This window comes from Pelmatolapia mariae, linkage group LG16_19 (assembly GCF_036321145.2).
Source record: "Pelmatolapia mariae isolate MD_Pm_ZW linkage group LG16_19, Pm_UMD_F_2, whole genome shotgun sequence".
Classification (NCBI taxonomy): Eukaryota; Metazoa; Chordata; class Actinopteri; order Cichliformes; family Cichlidae; genus Pelmatolapia; species Pelmatolapia mariae.
Window position 1 is genome coordinate 14,658,799 of NC_086241.1, and position 23,896 is coordinate 14,682,694.

At 38.6% G+C, this 23,896-nt stretch overlaps 2 protein-coding genes across 5 annotated transcripts in view; one reads left to right on the forward strand and one right to left on the reverse strand.

The window, feature by feature from the left end:
- Window positions 1–911: 911 nt before the first annotated feature.
- On the reverse strand, window positions 912–2,216 carry rprma (reprimo, TP53 dependent G2 arrest mediator candidate a). Its single transcript, XM_063498687.1, has one exon. It carries the CDS (start codon window positions 1,930–1,932, stop codon window positions 1,624–1,626), a length of 309 nt encoding a protein of 102 aa, XP_063354757.1. The 5' UTR covers window positions 1,933–2,216; the 3' UTR covers window positions 912–1,623.
- Window positions 2,217–4,507: 2,291 nt separating this feature from the next.
- galnt13 (UDP-N-acetyl-alpha-D-galactosamine:polypeptide N-acetylgalactosaminyltransferase 13) overlaps window positions 4,508–23,896 on the forward strand; it is a 35,930-nt gene continuing 16,541 nt past the window's right edge. For 3 of the 4 annotated variants that reach the window (XM_063496946.1, XM_063496942.1, XM_063496944.1), the window contains exons 1-8: window positions 4,508–4,920; window positions 10,247–10,527; window positions 14,914–15,082; window positions 17,424–17,590; window positions 18,473–18,680; window positions 21,666–21,836; window positions 22,454–22,571; window positions 23,497–23,677. In XM_063496946.1, coding sequence (XP_063353016.1) covers window positions 10,386–10,527; window positions 14,914–15,082; window positions 17,424–17,590; window positions 18,473–18,680; window positions 21,666–21,836; window positions 22,454–22,571; window positions 23,497–23,677 — 1,156 coding nt within the window. In that variant the 5' untranslated portion in view covers window positions 4,508–4,920; window positions 10,247–10,385. The remainder of the gene's footprint in view (window positions 4,921–10,246; window positions 10,528–14,913; window positions 15,083–17,423; window positions 17,591–18,472; window positions 18,681–21,665; window positions 21,837–22,453; window positions 22,572–23,496; window positions 23,678–23,896) is intronic. The other variant, XM_063496943.1, reaches the window with a different exon arrangement.

Here is a 23,896-nt window from a genome sequence, read left to right on the forward strand (position 1 = left end):
CAATTTCTCAAGCTGTTGTTTTTGGTGGTCTTTCATTAAACTCCTCTCTTCTAAAGAATCTAGGCAATATTTTCCCCCCACTGTTCAAGACTATAAAATATAGCCCCAGTAAAGTCAACATCATAAGCTTCACAAATGCAGCATTTATTGCCACTCTACTGGATTGTGCCATATTTGATAGCAGTTGTTTTAATTTAATGTAACCCATGTGTAGGTCTTCCACCTATAAGAGTATAAAATCTAATTACTGCTGACTTATTTATTTTTCCTCAACAAGATTAGTAAAATAAGTGCTTGCTTGAGTTATTCAGAGCCAGCATGAGGACAGCAAATGTGGCCTGAGACAGTTTCCACCTTGACAAACATTCATCAGACGAGTAAGGCCGTGTCAGACGAGATGCATAGATCAGAAATGGTAAAACAGATGGAGGGAGTAACTGGGGTGAAGGGCATTTTAAAGTAAGTAAGTTGATTCTATTTAACTGCGAGCGGAGCACAGGTGGGCAATCAGACGGCGTATTGTCCGATAGCTTCATCCTCTCTGAACTGAGAAAACAAGTCATTTTTAAGGCTCCAGGGGAGGTAGAATCCAGGTGAAGCAGGGGATGAGCATAACAGATGTTTTGGCAGAAGGAGGAAGGATGTAAAAAGCTGCATGGATCAAAATCTGACCCAGACAGGGCTCTCTTGGGAAGGCGGGAAGGCTTTTTTTTTCTTGGACTCTAGAGCATTTTTAAGGCATCCTTTTGGGTAAAATAATTCATATTTAGATGTTAAATCTAAATCTAATTTAAAAAAATCAAAACAGGGAAAAGCAGCTATTTATTGGTTCCCTGTAACTGTACAACTCTTCATAGATATAGATAAAGCTTAAAAATATATATTCATCAGGATCAGTACCCTCTGTTGTATTTTAACATCATGTCATTATCACAGTATGAATCAAAGAGCTCTTTCTCCTGCTGTAATTTTAGCTTCTGAGATCTCAGTTACTTTGGCAGAGGGCGTGGCGGAGGATATGACGATAACAGAAAAGCAGATCTTAAGAAGAAAACTTTAATTACAGAATGAATTTATTCAAATGAACATGATACACAGCATTACGGACTTTCACCGCCGCCCACAAAGACACGCAAACAACTGTCACCAGAAAATAGAGAGCTGCATGTTGCATGCAGAGGCATACAACATTCATGTAATTTACCCTTGCATTTTCGATGCAAGGAGGTATTTCTAAGCAGCAAATACAAAGACTTTGCCACTATTTTGACAAAGGATGCTGCTTTACAAACAGGGAAACTATACTGAAATGACAACAGTGCGTGATTAAATAGCCTACAGTACTTAATACAACAATAGGCTTAAAACGCACTATACCTCTTGAAGATGAATGAGTCTTTCTTGGTTTTAAAGGCCACCAGAAATAAGGTAGACCCACCCCGTGAGTATCAGTCACCAGCAGAGTTCAGTTACCTCTTGCAAGGTGACCGCTCCTCTGAGTTCTTGTTTCTTTTTCTAAGTACCATTATGAAAACGGGGCCCGGTTTTGGCAGCTGATCATCACACTGTCTCCGATCTGTGGCCATCTGATCAGAGTATGATCACTGTATATGTCTTTATCAGTCAGTAGGCTCCAACAATAACTGCTTCCGCTTCTTTTGACGGTCTTCTGTCCGTTACCAAAAAGTTAATCATCCCCTCTGACTTTATGAGGAGATTGCAGCCTAAGAAAAATATGCCAAACACCACCGTGAGGGATAAAACACACATGACGGCTATCTGGACCACCCTCATGATGAAGAGGCTCCTCTCATCCGGAGCGGCTGCCACAAAGCCATTATCAGTCACCACGGATGAAAAGTTGCAGCAAAAAAACTCCTCTGTCTTGTTGAAAAGGCCGCTCTCTGTTTGGTTGAAGCCGGTGTTATTCATGTCTACTTTCGCAAAACCAAACTTTCAGTGCGACAGATGCGGAAGGCGGAGAGAGAAAGACGCGCTGGGCACGATCCCGCAGAAATTGTCATCAAGTGAAAAGTGAAGATGAGGAGGCGGCGAGTTGAACAAGTTCCCTCAGATCAGACAGCGCTCTTCTTGAGTTTAACAAGCTGCTTTGGCATCGCATTACTGGGGATTTCATGTGGTGTGCTGCCAGTTTCAGAGCGGAATGAAGCCACCAGCCCCGCCGTTAAATAGCCAGACTGTCGCTGTTTTCCAGTGGCAGGAAGGCACAGCAAGAGCGCCACCACACGACCGGACCGCATGCGTGCCACGAATGTGCATGTATGTAGGACATTACGTACTGTCTGTTACGTATGTTTGGGTGTTTGCGGCCATCTGTGTGTTGGTGTGTGTATGCATGCATGGTTTAATGAGTTGGTGGTTCATTCAAAACCTTGACAGGTCTTTGCTGACCCCGCGTCAGAGAGAGGCCAGAGCAGCTTGCATCGTGTTCCTGCAGCCATAGTGAAGACCAGCACTGTTCAATATACGAATGCAAAGTGAGCTTCACAAGCTTTACAAATGCGTGTTGCAGCTGAAACAGGACGTCTCAGTTTTTCTACATGATAAAGTAAATGATGTAGTAAATGTAGTAAGATGTAGTTAATACATGCGTAAAATTACAGAAAAAGTCCTGATGAATTTGTCTGTGAATTGAAAAGCAAACAAAAAACGAAAGAGAGAGAAATTTCTGTAGTTTTAATTGTTATTGTTGATCTGTTACTTAATTCCTTTTTATGAATGGCAACGATGTTTATCCGTTGGAAAAGCTGAAACCTATGAATATAAGTTAAATGTCCAAAATATATTCCCTCCTACACATGATCCAAAGCCGCCCAGACTGGATCCTTAGCTGAATTTTTATGAATTTTTATGTCTATTTTTTATGTTTAAGGACAACAGATGGAAATTAGCCCTTGGCTATAATCTGGTATGTTTACATTCATGTAATTTTTTTTACATTTTTGTTCATTAACATGCACTGTCCTAAATAAATAAATTAAATTAAATTAAAAACAAGTGTTACAACAAGTGTTGTAACAATGGCTTTGTTCATGACAGTGAACCAACATGCACAATAGGAGGACCCTGAAATGGCTTGGAGGCAAATTTAATAATATGAATCAGTGTTTTCTCCACTGCCACATGCAAAAGGTCTGCTTATAGCACAGTGTTTTCCTGTCTTGCCTTTAGGAGGTTTATGCCTCACACCTCACAGCTTTGGCCAGTCATAAACAATAAAACGAATCCTTTCTGGAATTTTTTGAAATAAAGTTTTGAGTTCAAAACTCAGGTTATTTCCACTGAGTTTTACTTTACATTTCCCCCAGCCAGTAGAGCTCACTCTAAAACTTGAGAAAAACTTTATACTATACATCAGCTGTTGTAGGAAAACATACTCCCCAAAGCCATCTAGTTACTCAAAGTCTTAAAGCTACTACTACTACTAATAATAATGATAATAAACGTATTCTTTTCAAAAAATTCTATTACTTTCTAACTCAAGGAGGGCGTGTAGTGACATCTAGTGGATAATTTGAGTCTCATCTGAAGCCAGTGTTTATCTGCATACACTGCAGATATGAACGGAAGTCAGATTTATTTCACAGAAAACAGATTGCAGTATTTATTGCAGCTTCTTTATTGTCGCTGAGGTAAATGAAATAGCAATAAAGGACAGTTTAGAGTCTGTGGCTGCACTTCGTTGACAGTACATCAGAGTTATTATGATTCCCTGAATGTTTATTAAATGCTTCGGTTAGATTTTATCTGGCTAATTGCCCAGGGGCAAAACCGAGTTTCTTATCAATAACAGTAGATGGCAGCATTGTTCAACACGATCCACCAAAAGTCTGCTTCAAAATAGCTGTGATGTACACAAGTGTCTGTGTCGTTTGGAAATTTTCAGTGAATTGACCTTTAGACCCTGACCGGGTGTAATCTGCCTTAGAGTGCACCTTAACCAGCTTTCTCCTTGTCCCTACTGGAAACATAAACAGGAAAACGCTCTAATAGTTGCTTATAAGCTTTATAAAGGCGAAACTACAAAACCACACGAGGAATCAGGCTTAGTTCAGAATATTAGGACAAAGTTAAAACCGAGAATGTCAATAAAAGATCATTTCACAAAGAGCATAGGCATTTGGGCGTTTCTTTTGATTGCCTTTATAGCTGTATTTCTTGCTGCAGGTAACCTATGCTAAATGAAAAGTATACATGGAAAATAACTGTCATCAAGTTGACCTCCTAATATATGTCTGAGAACGAATTTAAAACAAAATAAAAATTCAAGTAGCTAAAATCAAATTAAGCGTTTTTGTATATTAATATATGATTTAAAAAAACAAACACTATATTTGGTGGCATGCACGCGCCTACATTTACCAGACGCCCGTGAAGCCCTACTTCAAAGGGATTTCGTGAGCGACGTCGCTGTGAGCCAATCAGAGAGGAGACTCGGCATATATGCAGGTCGGTCTGAGCTGAGGTTAGGTTGTGCTGACTATTATCTCAGCCTGTCCTCTTACCGTTACAATATTCACTCGGAAAACAGGTGCGCGGAGAGAAGAGGCGTCTGTTGCAGTGACCGCATATCCATTTAAACGCAAAAGGGGAAAAATAATGGAGACTCTTCATATCCACCGGTTTAGTGCGGCTCAGCCGGAGACTTATCACATCAAGGAGTCCACACAGGTACCATGAGAAGGTTTACTGGACGGACTGGATTTTGGACTACTCTGCGCTGAGATGGACTGCAACTTAGGTGTCTTTTTACGAGATGTTATGCGCTCGCGCGGTAAATTTGGCCCCGTTTTTTTAAACCAGTAATTAGCAGTAGATTTGGGTATGTCGTCCACGTTCAACACGTTGCCCGGGAGCGAGGCAGGAACAGGTCAATGGTTCACTCCATCCATAATTTAGGTAAGCAAAGAGTGTCCCCATTTTCTGTTGCGTGCACACCTTGCATAGCAAGAATAAAATTTGGCTCCTATGGTTACACATCACACCATTAAACGGTGATCTTAATGTGGTTGAGAGCTTGGTTATAGTTTAGATTTAATCTATATTACCATAAAATGAGTGGTTGGCTGATCTTACAGTCTTTGCCGTCTTGTTCATGTGACATCTAACAATTAATAAACCAGTCTTTGAAGCCAAGGCCTAATGTACCTGAACATGAATGAAAGATTGACAGATTGAGGGTAATCAACACTTTTAAGACCACCACAGTGAGCTATATAGGTGGAGCCTATGGTTTTCTGCTGCCACAATCTCTTGCATATGCATAGTGGGCAATCTAAGATCAGTGTATGTATTGTTATTTTTCAGTGCCACTGCCAATGTGACTTCCAGTTTGTACCAATATGTTTAACCCAATTATTAATTGTTTGTATGTCAGGTTTTTAACCATACATAACAAATGCAGTTTTCATTTAACACTTAAGAAAGTACTGCAGCTTTACATGATGCTTGTGACCTTTTAGATGCAGGTGCGTGATGGGAAAATATCAAAGTCAGTTGTTAGCTGGCCTGGTCTCTCTTACTCCTAACGATGGCACCCAAACCTCAGTGGGTGCTTTGATGGTCAGCAGGGTTTGTACTGTAAATGTGGAGGAGAAAAAGATTCATGCAAAAATGTTATGTTTTTTAAATTTATTTAATTTTTAGTCTCCTGTTACTGTCACAGTTCCATTGGCAGATGCTGATGTGAGCCGTGTCCTATTACTGTGAAACGCCGTTTGGCAGCTTAAGTATACAGCCTTTCATTTGCATACAGTAGAAGCACTCCTGTTGAATGGACGAGGAATACATAATTTAACTTGTAGCACTGCACCAGACATTTCACAACAAAGAGTGTTGCTAACAACACAATTAAGTGTCACTTGAGAAGCAGTTAATAATGGCCAGTGGTTTACACTCCTATTGAAAAGATTGAAAGAAAAAAAAAAAATCGTGTCACGTCGAGAATGTAGACATGTATTTTTAGAGCTGTGCACAGCAGACAGGAAATATTCATCTCTCCAGATGGTGGGACTAATTGAGTCAGACTTCTTCAGACCAGCAAACTCCTGGTGGTGTGGCTGGTGCAGTCATAGTCACCCAAATATGTTTGTAACACACATGCAGCAAAGCAGATGGTTAGAGATGCAAACAGACATCATAAAGGCAGAATCATCATTGATCTGTCTACAGTGTGAGTGGAGGTGATATGCTAGATGCAGACTTGTGTTTCGCTTTTACTGACACAATTTTGTTCATTACAGTCATTAAGTGTAGACTGCATCCATCTACTTTATTGAGTGGTGTGCAGTTTCTGTCTGAGTGACTGAAATCATCCACTGCACTGTGATTTCAGTCTTGATGCAGCTGGGTAGAGGCTGCCTTGTTTTTGAATGAGATAAGGGTTAGCCTAAGGCAGCCGTGTCAGCCTCTGTGATGGACATTTAGACAGGGGGCACAGAGTTGGACTGAGAGATGCGTGTGTGTGTGTGTGTGTGTGTGTGTGTGTGTGTGTGTGTGTGTGTGTGTGTGTGTGTGTGTAGTGCAAAGTCATTACCATGCTGCATGTGAAAGATAAGGAAATCTGTCCTTACTCCTCTGCAGGCGTTTTTCCGCTAGTTATGAAAGTAACTACTCAGGTAAGTTATATCTAAATGCATTGGCAATTAAATGCATAATGTATTTTACATTTTGAGAATATCAAGAGGCTCATGTGGCTTTAATACATGGGATGTACCACATCATCCTAGGCTGGAAACAATTGGTAGACCATCCAATCTTTTTGATCTGTTTTACTACCCAGAGTGATGTAAAAGCACTGTGCTGTATTTTGTTACAGATGTTCAAAAAACTCCTGACCATTTCTGTGCTTGGTTTGTGTATTTGAATGAAAGCGTTATTCATGAGTGTAATATCATCCAGATTGTACTTTCATAAGTCTTTCAGTTAACAAAAACCTATAATTTCAGTCAAGTATCCTTTTTGACAGAAAATTATGTTGTCTTTCATCAGAAATATTGTGAGGCGCACTTTCCATGCCAATGAGATATTTAACCTCTGCAAATTGCCTCTGGTATTTAAGCATCCCAGATGGTCTTAGCAGCACTACTGATGAAGTGGGTGAAGTCTGTACAAGGGAAATGAGCATTCACTCATCCTCTCAAATGGAAGAATGCGAAGGGACTGTGGTCAGTCCAATGTAGGAGGCTGGATTTGACCTTCATTCCTCAGTTTTTAATTTTTATTTATTTATTATTCTTGTAAAAGCAACAAAGAAGAGAAATAGAAAATGAGAACCGTGTATGAAGAAAATATACTATGTGTAGTGCTATTTGTCTCATATGTTGCTCATCGTGATTAGTTATAAATAGAAAATGTTTGCAGTAAAGTAAAGTTAAACACCTGCAGAGAAGGCAAAGATTACTTGAGAATTGACCGTGATTTATAGAAGCACAGAGTTTGAGTAATAAACTATTTGGCTATTATTTTACTCACCTTTTTTACTCACTATGTGTTTATACACGTTTCTGCATTTAATCATTAGTTATTATTAATCTAGGCTCTCTTCCACCACATGTCTTTGTCCTGTCTTCCTCTCCTCACCCCCAACAGGTCGCCCCTCCCTGAGCCTGGTTCTGCCAGAGGTTTCTTCCTGTTGAAAGGGAGTTTTTCCTTCCCACTGTCGCAAAAGTGCTTGCTCACAGGGGGCTGTCTGATTGTTGGGTTTTCTCTGTTTTCTCTCTATTATTATAGGGTCTTTTCCCTTACAATATTAAGCTTCTTTAGGCAACTGTTGTGATTTGGCGCTATATAAATAAAAGTGAATTAAAGTGAATTAGACTCAGCTGAACCTAGAGTCATGGTAAAAGGAAAGTATGCCCTAAGGTTTTAAACTCTATGGTTTTACATAGCATGTAAATGTTACCATGTTACCAGGTCATAAAGTTAAGTAAATACGACCTCAGACGACCTATAAAACATGATGAATTGCAGTACGCTGTGTTATTATTTATTTAAGAGAAAATAAACTGAAGTGCAGATCGGTGTGTGAAAAGCTACATACCCACATGATTTAGTGGCTTATAGAACAACTTTTAGCAACAATAACTCTATATTATTTGTTCACTTTCTCACATCACTGTGGAGGATTTCTGGTCCACTGTTCTTTCCAATGTTGCTTCAATTCATTCAGGTTTGCAGATATTTGTTCATGCACAGTTTTCTTAAGGTACAGCCTGTTTTCTTTTTCAGTCATTCTGTAGATTTGCTGCTGTGCTTGTGATGATTTTCCCGTTGCATGACCAAATTTTGGCTGAGCTTTAGCTGTCGGACAGATGGCCTCACATTTGACTCTAGAATATTTTGGCATACAGAGGAGTTTGTGGTTGACTCGATGACTGCAAGGTGCCCAGATCCTCTGACTGCAAAACAAACCCAAATCATCACCAATTTATCACCGTACTTGACAGCTGGCGTGACATGTTTGTGCTGATTTGCTCTGTTTAGTTTTCACCAAACGTGGTTATGTGCAACCATCTCCACTTTGGTCTCATCTGTCCAAAGGAAATTGTTCCAGATTTTGCAAAGCTAGGCTGTGCTAACATGTTTTTGTTTTTGTTTTTTTGAGAGAAAAAGCCATTCCAAATAAGCCATTCTTGTTCAGTCTTTTTCTAAACATATTGTCTTAAACTTAAACATTTAACTGAGTCTGAGATGTAGCTCATGGGTTTCCTGCATAACATGTGGACAGTGAAAAAATAGTGATAAAAAACGTGGAGTGTTCACTCACAGCCACACACTTACATGCTGTTAGCATGAAAGCTCTTCACTGTAAGGAAAGACCCAAAGTTCACCAAAATAAAGCGTAGGGGACCACTACGAAAATGTTCCTATCAAAAAACCTGATCAGACACTGAAGTCACACTCATGTAGCTGAACACGAAAAAATAATTCAACAAAGGAATTTGTTGCATTGAAGAAGAGTATATTTTTGTCTGTATATGCTGTCAGTTATACTTCCCCGGAAGAAAATATGATTTGCAAAAATCGGTACAGGGAGGTCATGCTTAGAAAAAATAAAAAATTAAGTGCGATATACAGTTTAATACAAAATAGGCTACTGTCAAGCAAGATCATTTTTCATGGGGTGTAGCCTGGTGGTCCTCTCAGCTGTTGCACTGTGTCACATGCAAGTGCATCCTTACTGCTCCACAGGAACTAACAGCTGGTTTTGGCAGATCTCACCAGAGATTGATATGTTTATTATGTCCTGACATGAAAACCATTGAACTGAAAGAGCAGTGTACTTTTACAGTGACTCCATATAGCAGAGTGGAGTCCCAACAATGGTGGGACAGGATCCCCTGGAACCCAGATGCTGGTGACGGTGGAGAAGAAGTAATGAAACGTTGAATGAAGATCTTTTAGTTAGGTGGAGGCAGGGAGGAGGCAGGCCACATGAATGAGACTCTGAAAGGCAGAATGGTCATGAGCACTGAGATCAGAATGACATGAAAAAGTGGGTCACTAGCTTGTAGAAGGTGGGAAAATGAATGGGCTAAAGTGATGAAGACAGACTCAAGTGTTTTAAGAATGGACTAGCAGGTCAAACACACAGATGAGTAAATAGAGAGCTTACTTCTTAAACTTATGCATGAACTTCACTGTTGTTTTGCCACAAACTGAACCACTACTAGTAAAAAAAAAAAGAAAGAAATTGCAGTGTGTGTATAAGACCCCCTGGATATTTTTAAACATTTCTAGGGCAGTAACTCAAAGCAAAAAAGTAGATCATTTACAAAATAAATTACAAAAGGAAATATTTGAGCTTTATAATGGTATGACTCCTAAAACAGTGAAAAATCAGTGTCATGACTAGATTATAGCTGATCAGTCAATACCCTAGAAACATCATAGAAATTTGACTTAAAAAGTTTAGCAGGAAGAAATGGTACAAAAATCCTCCTCATCTTTTTGCAGGTCTCTTAAGTAGCTACTGGAAACCTCTGACAGAGGATGCTAACAGAGCAATGGAACTGATAAAGTGAAGCCTGAGAAAGGTTAAAAGAGGTTAATATTGATCTACTTTAATGTAGTTCCTCCTTTGCATTTTATGTCATTTTATTGTAAGGATTGATATCAGTTGGATTCATAGCAGGAATACTTAAACTGTTATGATGTCATTTCACATTAAGTTTAGTATTCTGTCCTCTTTTTTTTTTTTTCCCTTTTCTCCCATCTCCTGAAGGATGATGCCCCGCGGTCAAACCTGCTTGGTCTCGTCCCTGTTACTTCACCCTGTCATCGGACTTCAGATGTTTCACTGGCAGCCTGAGCGCTCCTAAGTGCTCGCTATCAACTTGCCTGGCTGTCATCCCAGAGAGGTGATGCGACGGTTTGTCTACTGCAAGGTGGTGTTGACCACCTCTTTAGTGTGGGTGCTGGTGGATGTGTTCTTGCTGTTGTACTTCAGCGAGTGTAACAAATGTGATGATAGGAAGGATCGCTCGCTGCTCCCTGCGCTTCGAGGTAAGTTTATGTTGGAGAATTTCCCTGTTATTTTGTATCAAACATGCATGAGAATGTAAGCTGGAGACAATAATACCTTCTAAAATTTCACTTGAGTGTAAAATATTCATCATCTGTGACAAATCCTATTAAAACAGTGTTCACTGAGGGGAAAGCTTTGCCTGAAAGAGCAGAAAAACACATAAAACATATGAAACAGTTAATAGTTGATGGTAATGTAACAAAAGGTAAGAATTCTGGTTTTAGAACTATAAAAAATTAATACATTTATATGAATTTGACAGTTCTGATGTATTGTCTTTTTTGCTAAACGGACTATGAAACGAAACTGATGAAACTGAGTTTTTTTGTTGTTGTAAAACTGTGCTTTTCTGTATAAAGGTGTGCTGCTCAAATCACTTTAACACACTTCCTCTAATAGAGTTCATTTCCTCACATGTCCTCAAGTAAGCAGGTTTCTAAGAAGCTTAGTAATCTGCTTTTAAGGTTAGAATGATGCTGAGCTCCAAGTTACTCTGTCTCATTACCATACAAAAGTCGGCAGGTACATTGGATGTTATTTTGCATTTGAGATCGCAGGATTTTCTGTGTATATGAACTATATCTTAGGATTGCTGTCAAACACTGGATTTTGCAATGTCCCTGCAGGTGTTTCAAGTTTTATCTTGTTTAGTGTACCCCTGTTTTATTTTGTTTTTACAGCTGTCAAATGAAAATATAATTTTTAGTTTAGCACAAATTCACTGCTATATTTTGGGTTTAAAATAGTTCTTTGCTTGGATTCACATTAGTAAAAACAAGTCTTGCATGAAAAATTTGCTTTGTCAGTACTGCAAACCTGCCTCAAACACAATAAAACACGTGTTAGTATGTTAAGTAGACAAAACAACCTCTGAGGCTGAATAATGAAGCCCTTGGGGTTCCACGAATGGCTGCTTGAGGCTGATTAAGTATTCCCTATAGAATATGATTTAAAAATGCTTAACTTCAGACAGAAAATTCATATCTCTTGCAGTTTGATATAAAAATAAGTTTTGTATATGTCTCCATAACAAATTTCTTCTTTCTAAAAAATATCTACAAGGCAGTTTTAGGTGATCAGGGGTATGGCTGCTTTGGTACACCAGTGCAACAGCTTGATAAAGAAAATATGTAATCAATCACACCAATCAAGTGGTAGCAACTCAGTGCATTTAGACATTTAGTCATGGTCAAGATGACCCACTGAAGTGGATCATCAGAATGGGAGCAAAAAGGTGAACTAAGTGACTTTGAATTTGGTGGTGTTGTTGGTGGCAGATGGGGAGATTTCATAAACTTGGCTTTACAGAAATTGATCCAAAAAAGAGAAAATCTCCAATGAGCTGCAGTTGTCTTTGTGAAAATACCTTGTTGATGTCAGAGGTCAGAGGAAAATGGTCACACTGGTTTAGGCTGGTAGAACCAGGGTGTGTTATTACATGTCAAACCTTGAAGCAGAAGACCACACCGGGTGCCACTCTTGTCAAGTCAGCCTCAGTTTCCTGTTTTCCTATATTTTGCATGGTCTCACTTGATGGATCTCCATTCTGCATTGTTGCTGATCATATCTATTCCTTCATGTGCTCATCTTCAGATGGCTTTTTCCAGCAGGACAATGCACCTTGTTACAAAGCTCAGATCATCTCAAGCTGTGAATGGTCTTCATTGTCACCAGATCTCAATACTATAGAGCACAGCTGGGATGTGGTGGAACTGAAAATTCTCTTCTTGGATGTACAACAGCTGTGTGATGTTGTCATATCAATATAGACCAAAATCTTCCTGGAATGTTTGTAGCATCTTGTTACATCTATGCCAAGAATAATTAAGCCAGTTCTGTCTACTTACATTTCACAGATGGTACATTTATTCTAATTGGCTGGAATCTTTCTATGAACAAAGCCCCTTACCTGTCATGTACCACCAGAGTGCGTTACAGTTAAAGCACATATCAGAGACGTGTAGTAGTACTCTGTGTGATGTGTGTTCATGGTCTTCTGTGGTTATGTATTTAAGAGAAGCTTCTCTGATCTCTAATGAAATGGCAGCTGTGCCAGGCAGGAAGCAGAGCAGAGCAGGAGAGGGAAGAAGAGGAGGTAATGTCTGGATGAAAAAGAATGGATTGAGCCTAAGGAGGAGACTCCAACTGTGTAACACTACACAGATCTTTTTCTACGTAAACGAGAATGAAAACAACAGGGGAACCTTAGGAGCCATGTGATGATGACTGCACAAAATCTGCACGCTCACGTGTGTGTTGGTCTCAGCTGTGGCTTCTTCTCTTACCTGGCATTGCCTTAATAGCATGTTGGCTACTGTTCTGATATTCCACTTTTACATCTTTCTCTCTTCCAGAACCTTTCTTTCTGATTTAGCTACCACAGCATTACAGAAGCTTGGAAATATTCTAGAAAACCAAGCAATTTAATTAGATTGCTAATTGCACTGGTCTGTTGAAGTGTTTCTTTAGGCCTCTAGGTTCTCTCTTTTGTTAAAATCCTGGGTTCAGACTGTTTCAACACTTATCCATGTGTACACTGACTCGGGCTCAGAACGTCATTAGGAAGTTGGGCCCTAATCAACTGATAAGGACTTGGAAACCAGGTCAAGAAGTGTCATTAGGGAGTGTCAGTTTATGATAATTCAGAGACTGATAAATTATCAGGCCCTTCAAATGTTATGGGCTCCTTTAAGAAAGTGACCGATGATGTGAAGTGAAGCTAATTGGTGCCTACAGAGTAGGGGAAGACTATTAAAAGATATTCCTTCCAGCTTGCATTTTCCACTAGGACAAGCTTTATGACCATTGAAGGCTTTGGAAAAAAAAATCACAATGCCTAGCACAAAGCTTACAACCAAGATGTACGCATGTGTTTAGTGCACATGGTTCTTAGCTAACAATCAAAACATGACAACTCTTACCTGTATAGTTTAAGTTGGATCTTGAGAATTTACACATAATTACACATTTAACTCTCATTTTAGCACCTTTCTCTGCCTTTCATTTGCCCCTTTAACCCTATTTTCACATTAGCATATCTAATACTTTGTCAGCAGCTATAAATTAGGCAGTACAAATTAGCTTTCAGATAACGCGAACCTGTACTGTACAGCTTCCAGCTTTTAGTCATTGCACTGCTGCTTGGCCACCATCCATCTATCAAGCAATATTGCACAGTCTCAGCTTTGCAGCTGGCAATTTCACTACAATTTCTTTAGAAACCCAAACTACTATTGATGGTTTGCTTGGTGCTCTCTCTCTTTCTGCAAGACGTTTCCTGACCTGTGTTTATCCACACACAAAGAATGATGGATTGGAGTATGGCTGGAGCAGGCTGAGAATGTTTTGATGCTCAGTCATCCAGCTCAGCTCTCGAGCTGTGTCCATCAGATGTCAACTGGTGTCCAAATGAAGAGTGTCAGCAGCATTATAAAGAAAACCCAGGATCAGTTGAGGTTACAATCCGACCGATCCCAGTCCGTCTCCACAAAGGGGTCTTAGGAAATCCTCTTAGCAGGAGGCCATGCAGCTAATGTGAACTATGTGTCCCCCTTTCATGGAAATCACAGCCTCTGTTCTAAGAGATTATTAGAGAGAAAGAGAGTGAGAGAGAGCAGAGTCATAAATCAATGGGTGGTTATTTACCTTCGGTGAAAGGAGCTTGCGTTGTGCAGCACCAGTAGCAATTCTGATATTTTCCAGGCCTTTCATAGCAAAAACTGTAGCAATTGTTTTGCTGTCATGCTGCTTTTTTTCACCTATTAATACATCGGCCTAAATCTCTGAATTCAAAACCTCCTAATAGATTAAATTTTTAAATTAAATATAGCTGGCAAAGTGTACAGTGCTTAATACCCTGTCAGCCTAAGCCAGAACCACCAGGAGAGAGCTTAAGCGGCGTGCATGCACTGTCGCTGTGTTAAAGGTTTTTCTCTGCTGAGCATGCACTGATGTTTGAAGAAACACATTTTTCCTTGCTTTTAATAGCACAGGCTTTTAGAGGCTTTCACATTTTTTTTGTATATTCAGTATTATAATAATATAATAAATGTGAACATGATGTACTGTTCATATGTGAACACCAGCTGCCAGTACATTTATTTCTGTTATCAAACGCACATGCACATTGATCTGGAAAATTAGGTTTTCATGCTCTGGGTGCTATATGAGTTTAGAAAATTTACAAAGTGGACAGAAATAGAACACGCACGCTTTTCTGCACTCTCCTTGTTCCACAGAGTCCATTTTTTATGCAGTAGGATTTGTTTTATGATGCAGTTTGATGTTAATTTTTTGCCTCATTGGTGAGAAAAAATATGTTTTCTTATCAAATATTTTTCTGTGGTGTCCTTGTTACGTTACAGCAGTGATATCACGGAGCCACGAGGGTCCAGGTGAGATGGGCAAAGCGGTAAACATCCCTAAGGATGACCAGGAGAAAATGAAGGAGCTCTTTAAGATTAACCAGTTCAATCTGATGGCCAGTGATATGATTGCACTCAACAGGAGTCTGCCAGATGTGAGGCTGGATGGGTGCGTAGGCTCGTGTGTCCTCACTAACAGCAGATCTTTGATATCCATCACATTTCATGGCACATAATGTTTTTACCATTATTGCTAAGAGGGTTTTTTTTTTGTCAGATTTTTGCTGACATATAATTAACTTAGAATTACTGAGAAAGCAACAGAGAATAATAGAACAAGACTGACTCACCCTACTCAAAGCAAACAGCCTGGTAAGAATACAGAGGTGACTTCCATGGTCGACACCATATCTGGCATTTTATTCTTGGAGGAATTTTTATAGTGATAAGCCGCTACACAAAAACCAGAGCCAAGTATGTGACACACTTACAGTTTTGAGCAAGAGCTGAACGAAGCTGTACGGAGACTATTTGAGTGCGAAGGAGACTGCAGAGAGAGCTTAATGATATCTGAAAGTGAAATCAAGAAATTATGCTATCAGATTGATTGAAAGATGCTTATATAGTCTCATAAGGACTGCAGAAACTAAGGAAATGTGCTAAACTAAGAAAAGTTTTCTGATAATTTAAATAAAATTTAAACAGTTGGGTCCATTACATGTTATTAGTAATAACAACTGTGCCCACTGTGAAAGATATCTTTAATAATGATTATCATTTCCATGCAGGATCTATTAGGTCCTTCGCGTTTTGCATTAGGCTTGACATTTGAATGGGAGTAGGGTTTGTTTACTGTCATTCAAGAGCCTCTTGAACACCTAATGAAAATTCAAAATGCATCTTGTATGAAACATGGACACATTCATTTAAGGCTGCTGATATGCACAGACGTTTGCCTAGTGCGGAGACAATATCCAAGTGATTCATGTTTAACTATTCCAGTTGAGTTCTTCACGGCACTTTTCATAATGTGGTTATCAGAGTCTCTACCTGTCAAATGAGAAATAAACCACAAAATTATCTTTCTAAAATCCTACATTCTTTTTGTTTTAGCTCCTGTTTTTGCCTGTTTCAAGAAGAAGACCACTCCAGATTGTCTGGGATGTGGAAAAACTGTATAAAATACAATACATAAAAATTTATACAGTGCAAAAGAAGATCTATATTAGAGAGAAAAAGTTGAACATTCAGATGATGTGAACTCTGTATTTCTGCCCAATATGGGTCCATATAAATAATACAGCATCTTTATTACAGCGCACAGCTCAGCTGTGCAAAATTTCACCAGCATTATGTCTTCAAGGCAGCCTCCTGGCCTAGTTATGTCAGTCAGTGCTGTCACATTGAATAGACAGGACAGAACTAGCAATGCTGCCTGCTCCGGTAACCCCCCCCCCCCACATCACCTCCTCCCACCTCTCCTCTAGCCATACATGCTGCCTTCACTGTCCACATCCTCTTCTGTAATGTAGCTAATTCTTTATTCAACAGCACCGTCCCACATTCACACCCTTTGGCTTTGACAGACGTCACATTAATCCAAGGACATGCTGACATAGCTGTCAACACTGGTTTAACTTTTTCTACTTTCTTTCTCAATATCTTTCAGTAAACCTATTGTGACAGTGTTTTTGCACTGATGGCGAAACTGGATAACACTTGGGAACTTTATGTTCTCTGATACAAAATAATGGGCTGCATTTTGAAACTAACTCAGTAGAAGTACAGCAACAGATTAGATGCTCTGTGCAGTGGTTCAAACATATTGAGAAATTATGTTTGTCACTGTAAATGACCATTTTAGTTTTGGGATAAATTTTTAAAGTATGAATACTTTAATAAACAGAATATCAAAGATTATAACAAATGATAATCAGATCATCAGCTATCATAACATTACAGTTTTACCATATATTAACCTTTTAGAAACTTAAATTACAAGCAGTGATAATTATACAGGACTAAATTATTTATTTGAGACTAAAAGTATAATTGTTTTTCTTTCAAAAAATGAAATAATATTTTTAAAATTTGTTATACAGTAATACATATTGTTACACAATAATCTGCAATCTCCAATAATTGTCAGTGTAAAAATCTAAACAGTCTAAGATTAATATAGTGTAAAATGGTGATTACATATTAATAATTATCAGTATGAAAAACATCCAGTATAGTTAAAATATTTGTGAAATATTTTAACTATTAAAAAAAAAAGATTTAATGTTATTTTATCAACAAAGGACAAAAAACACTCTTTAAATTAACTGCCAGTAGATATGGATTTAAATTAATGGGTTTATTAAAGCTCTGAAACTCTAAAGTACAACTCTAAAACTATAAGTGTGACTTTTCACCTAGTTTGTTGACCCTGCATATCTAAGGGAACTTTCCTCTGTAAAGTCTTATATCACTGATTTGCCTTTTCCCCCCCTGTGTTACTCTGTCAGCTGTAAGACCAAAGTGTACTCAGATGACCTGCCCAACACCAGCATTGTCATCGTGTTTCACAACGAGGCATGGAGCACGCTGCTGCGAACTGTTCACAGTGTCATCAACCGCTCTCCCAAACACTTGCTAGTGGAAATTATCCTAGTTGATGATGCCAGCGAGCGAGGTTTGTAATCTGTGTACGTTAACAAAGTATACATACAGGATGTATGTGATGGAGTACTGTAGGATGATTATGATAAAAGGGACCCAAGTTTCTGGCTGTGTAGCAAGATAAATTAAAACTAATCTAGCTTTTTTTTTTTAATTACAACATAAGGACTTTATGGTGTTAGTATTTATTTTTAGAACCTGATGAATAAATACACCAATTAACCTTCGATGTAAGGCTGTGAGTCCCATTTGTTCTTGTAATCTTCAAATAACCATTTAAGATCTTTTAGATTGAACCACAAACGTTTCCACAAATGGAACGTTTGTGGTTCAAATTTACATAATTGTGGGGTTTTTTTACTCTGAGAACTCCTCACTAAACCCTGGAAAAAACAAATGAGGAGTGTGATGTTGAAGACTCAAGTAAAAACACATTGATAAGTACATTTTTGAGCATTATAGAAATAATGATCGGGTTTCCAGGTTTTGATTCTGCCATATCACAGTTTAAGGAATCGTGAAATATTGAAAGACATATGTAAGTAAAGCATTTCTCCTTGTATCGGTTATGCTATTATTTTAGGTGGCACATCCACCTCTGATGAGTCAAGAAACAATATTTATGTGCTCAAGTAATTATGGTCTTACTATCTTTACCTTATTTTTTAATTTGCAGTTCTGTAACCCATAAAAATGACACATAATCCTACCCCAATAGGTAGTAGCTAAAAACCTTGTTTCCAAATTTTATTATTTTCTTTTGGAATCTATAAGTTCTCAGCTGGACATAAGCTGACTAGCTCGAATTGATAATTTGATGACCTGATTGAAATCTCATCATCATATTGTCCATATTTAGCTTGTTATGAATTTTCTTTTGCATAATTTCTTTCAGATTTCCTAAAGAAGAAACTGGAGAACTATGTGCGTACTCTGGAGGTGCCGGTGAGGATCCTGAGGATGGAGCAGCGTTCAGGTCTAATCAGAGCCAGGTTGAGGGGGGCAGCTGCCACCACCGGTCAGGTCATCACCTTTCTTGATGCTCACTGCGAGTGTACTGTTGGCTGGCTAGAGCCCCTGCTGGCTCGCATCAAAGAGGACAGGTAGGAGCTAAAATTGACATCACTAAGTATTTTGAATTTAATACTGTTTTTTGAAGGCACTGATAGGAAATCGCACATACGTTTGACAGTTTAGGAGCAGTGCAACATACTGCTGCAAACCCTCCTATTGTTTTGACAGTTTAGTGTTACTATTGAGCCCTAAAAAGGCTTTATTACTGCAGTTGTTATCATATTTCGCCTTAGTTGCGTCACTGGGTACTTGAGCCAAAACTATCTGAATACTGATGGGAAAGCAAACTTTCAGTTATTAATATGCTGCCTGGCACTGCTGATATGAGATAATAATTATGCTGCAACCTCAGAGGAAAAGATAGCTTCTGTCAATCTGCAGGTTATGCAAACTGTGTAGAGTGTAAGGTTGAGAACCCAAAAAACAGACACAGGAGGCAGCAGGGTTTAACAAAAGGTAAGCCGTTTAATTAGGCTGATGGCAGAAGTCCACAGAGCAAAACACGGAAGAGAAACAAAACCTAAGCCGCAAGAGCATGAAGACAAAACCACCCGGGTGATGATCACAGACAGGGACAGAGAGGAAGACAACAACATTTATATGACAGTATTTATAATTAAGGGAAAGTGGACACAGCTCTGTAACGAGACACAGGTGAAGATAATCAAAGACAGCGAGTCAGGTGGGGAAGTAAAACTAAATCCAAAACACCGGAGACGACTCATTACTGGAAAAAAGGGAAGTAGCTAATAAATGCAGAGATTAGACACACACCTACACATAGCAGCTTTACACTAAGGCAAATACTGGGAAGTTTCAGTAAAGTTATACAAAAAAGTCATTAAAGCGAAATAATCACACCATCAAAAAATAAACTGTAATAATAAACAAAACCGCCAACAAATAAGAATCCTGGGACCATGACAATTACAGTAACACCGTCATCATGTCAACACTATATGACTTATGCAGTATCGGTATTAAGTGGGCAAAGGTTTGAGTTTGCTGCATCTGTAAAATCATTAAACAAATAGCTTTGATTTAAAGTGATGAAGAATTCATTTAATTTATGCTGTTTATCAAAATATTAAGATACTAAAGGCATTTACCCACGCTCTGTAGACACCATTATGCCATGCACTGTTTCTGAGTGACAATAATGAATGATTATGATCCTCTTGTGATTCTTACCTTATCTGAGGTCAGACACATTAATTTACCCTCAGGAGGAAATTGGTATCATATGACTGAGAATATTGTATTATGGAGCCATTACACTTTTACTGAATGCTGCTGCACATGTATTGATGTCTTTAAGTCTGAGTGCAGACTGTTGAGATGGTGCAGAAATTATACTGTATGTTCAAAGATTTAAATTTCCAGACCTGTTCTTTTTGATAAAGAAATAATTTTGTCTGTGACTATCCTGAGAGGAAGTACATGCATTTATCTTACAAAATAATACCTGTGCAACCCTACTTCCTACACATCTGCACTGCCCTTCAATAAAAACAATGCAGTGATTTAAAGAAACTGTATTTACATTGTCTTCCAACACACAGAACTGAGAATGTTTATCGTTGTTTGTCAGCTGCCCAAGAATTTCGGTGGTCCTGTGTTCGATTTTGTTCAATGTATAGTATGTAAAATGTTTAAATAAAACATATTATTGTGGGGTAGCTACAGTCTGACTGTGCTGTTGTAATGCATGCAAGAAAATTGTCTTGATCAAATAAACATAGACATTGTCTGGATGGCAGCATATAAAACATAGAATATATCTTTAAAAAAATATATCCCATAAGATTTTAGCCTTTCAACTCTGTGCTGGTAATAAGTTGGGTGGTCCTTTTCCTCTTTATCCCATAGGATACAGGATCTGTGATTTCCATCACACCACTTGACAGTTTACCCACTTCCTCTCAATCCATCTTAAATGAGCTCGGGCTCTGGACCTTGTTTGTGTTTTTTCTTTGCATGGTAAATTTTTAGCTGCAATAAAATTGCGTTCAGTTGCAATGATTTTCAGAGCCCGTGAAGTGATTTCCATTACAGAATTGTAGCTGTTTTTTTTCTACTGCAGTGTTGCCTGAGGGCAAATTCAAAATATTCAAGATTCAATATTGGTTTTCTCCGTGTCCCTTGTGTACTGAGATCCCCCTGGATTTTCTGAATATTGCTTGCATAATTTCAGAAATGAAATTATTGTGTTATTCCATCTGCCTGCTGTTCTAGGTGTTTTTGTTGTCCCTGTTGATCTTTTCTTCGGTCACTTCCGCTTTCCCACTATTTTAAATTCCACTCATTCTTAATTTTGTCGTCATCCCCTCTGATCCCGTAATCTTCTTGACTCCTTCTCCAAAGCCAATCAGCCTCTCAGATCCCTGTCCTTTAAAACACAGTGTTATTCTGCCATTCTGCCCTTCAAACTGTTACACAATCCTCGTTCCCCCAGCTCCACCTTAAAAATGTTGTTGGATATAAATTCAACATATTAAGCTATTATATATTCCACCTAATATTCAATATATTGTCTTTATTTTGTGTTTAGGGTTTAAATGACTTACAAATCTTTGCATTCTGTTTTGACTTCGTTTTTCATAAGTTGAAACAGGGATTCATCTCTGTTTTTACAGAAATCTTTTTTATATTACAGCAGCTGAGTGGACAAAACAAGAGAACAACACATAATTTAATTTTCATATTTTCTGGTAACTTTTTAAAGACTAACCAGTTAATTGATTAATCAAAATGTGAATGTTCAGCTGATTGCAGCGCATTGTGATTAATGATCATTTTCTTCAGAACATTTAATAATGTGAATAATAGCTAGTTGCTGGCATGGTGTGCATAGAATTTGCAGTTCCCAGAACCTGATTTCTTCACAGTATGCGGTCGATTTTATGATGGTGGGATGTTGAGGCACGTTGAATATGATAATGCACCACATGCTTAATTTCAGTCCAGCCAGTTTCATCATACATGTGACCATTATGGCACTTTGTGTGTTTCAGGACAGCAGTGGTGTGCCCTATCATAGATGTCATCAGCGATGAGACGTTTGAATACATGGCAGGCTCAGATATGACTTACGGTGGATTCAACTGGAAGCTGAATTTTCGATGGTATCCTGTTCCCCAGCGGGAGATGGATCGACGCAAAGGGGATAGAACACTCCCTGTCAGGTACATCTGTGTGTGACTTTGCACTTGCATATCATCTTGAAATAAGAGAGGCGAGATCAGATTAAATGCTGAAAAAGTTGGAAATATTTTGTAAGCTTAATTAAATGCTTTTTTTTTCTGTACAGCAGGCTACAGAGGAAACGCTGAAAGTTAAATTTCTCTACAAAATATTCTTTTATAAAAAGCTCCATTTTTATCTAGAGCTAGAAATAGATCATCTTTCCCTCTGTGTGCCACTGATGCCAGCTTCTGCCTAAATAGCATCCAGAGTTGTGATGTTTCTCTTTGTAGTATAAGTATCCATGTATTTTGAAACAGGAAAATAGAAACTGCTTAGAGCTGCCTTTTTTGGCTTCACAAAACTCATCTGTATGCAAATCACTCCAAGCAGCAAACAATATCCTTTATTTAGGACTGACTTGAGTATAGAATGAATTAAAAGATAAAAGTAATTGCCCCTCTAAGGCTTTGTTTCAAATTGTCAAACAAATTGGCCTGTTATTATATTCTCAATGTTCCCCTTATTTACAAAAAGATGCTAACAAATTCAGTATGAGGAAATGAAATATTACAAAGAGGTTTTGTGTTGTTGCCTTAATTTGTTGTGTTTTTTGCAGGACTCCCACCATGGCAGGAGGATTATTCTCTATAGACAAGACGTATTTTGAAGAAATTGGGAGTTACGATCCAGGGATGGATATCTGGGGAGGAGAAAACCTGGAAATGTCTTTTAGAGTGAGTGATTTCTCTGTATACCAGCACATGTTTCTGCCTTGTGATATTCCCTTTTTGTAGATATTTACACGTATTATAAAATTGGATGATCTTTCTAAATATTAAAAAAAAAAGACACTGTTGCAAACATTTTTTGTTACCTGCTGCAACCATGTGGTTGCTGCTGCTGATTTTTTGTGAGAGTCTCTTTTTGTGCATCATCCTGGCAAATGTACTGTTGTGCATTGATGGGTTTGAGCACTTTGGCAGACATCTGTGGACAGATTTTGTCATTGTTGTAATATCACAACTGCACAGGATGTACTCATGAAACCTTGCAGATGTGGAACTGACATCACATGAAAGCCTTAGATGTGTGTGCTCATATTACATGTTGGTGTCTACTTAGCTTTGAGCTTACACAAACATAAGGGAAAAATATTTTGTATCTTTGCTTTATGTTTGTACAGTTTATTGTACAAAGTATATGTTATTGTTACCAGTTAGTGATAGTGTGGTTTGTACTTCACCTCATGAGTCTCTCTGAATTAGCTATCATGGAAAATTTAGTTCTGGGGACACCTACTGTACCAGAAACTATGACAAGGGCAGTTTATAGAAGGTGTTTTTGTCTTCCTGTCACAGCTTGTCGTTAGTAATCAGAAAACATGAAGTGCTGTTTTAAGGCATGCCTGTGAGCTGCAGCATCTAGTCACAAACAGATCTGCAGTAAGTGTGTGTGTGTGTGGCACAATGGTATGCTGTTAAAATTTAAGAGCAAATCTTTTTATTGGTAACAAACGTTATCATTTATGTAGGTCAACTAAGCATCAAGGGGGTAGAACAAAGGGAACAGGCATTCACTGACTGTTTCATCAGTTTGTATCCAGCCTATTTGTCTGCTTTCCTGTCACATACTACATAAATCTTGTCTCTACGCTTGCAGATTTGGCAATGCGGTGGCTCCTTGGAAATTGTAACATGTTCACACGTGGGCCATGTTTTCCGGAAGGCCACCCCATACAGTTTCCCTGGAGGAACGGGCCAAGTCATCAACAAGAACAACAGGCGCCTGGCCGAAGTCTGGATGGATGATTTCAAAGACTTCTTTTATATCATATCACCAGGTACAGAGCAATGAAACTGCCACCATGTCACTACTACTCTCAGCCACTAAAATGATGCAGAGAACTGAAGACCAAGAGTTTAAATCAGCTCTGCGGATTTTACATGTTATAAAAAAAAGTTTCAGTGTGCACTGCTGGTCAAAGGAAGACGTGAACAAACTTCACTGCTGGACCCCTGTGTGGTTAATTTAGCAAATTGGTGTGAAAAGGAAAGACATG

Excerpts from the sequence above, each read along its gene's own strand:
- rprma (XM_063498687.1), bottom strand. The coding sequence starts at position 1,932 with ATGAATAACACCGGCTTCAACCAAACAGAGAGCGGCCTTTTCAACAAG.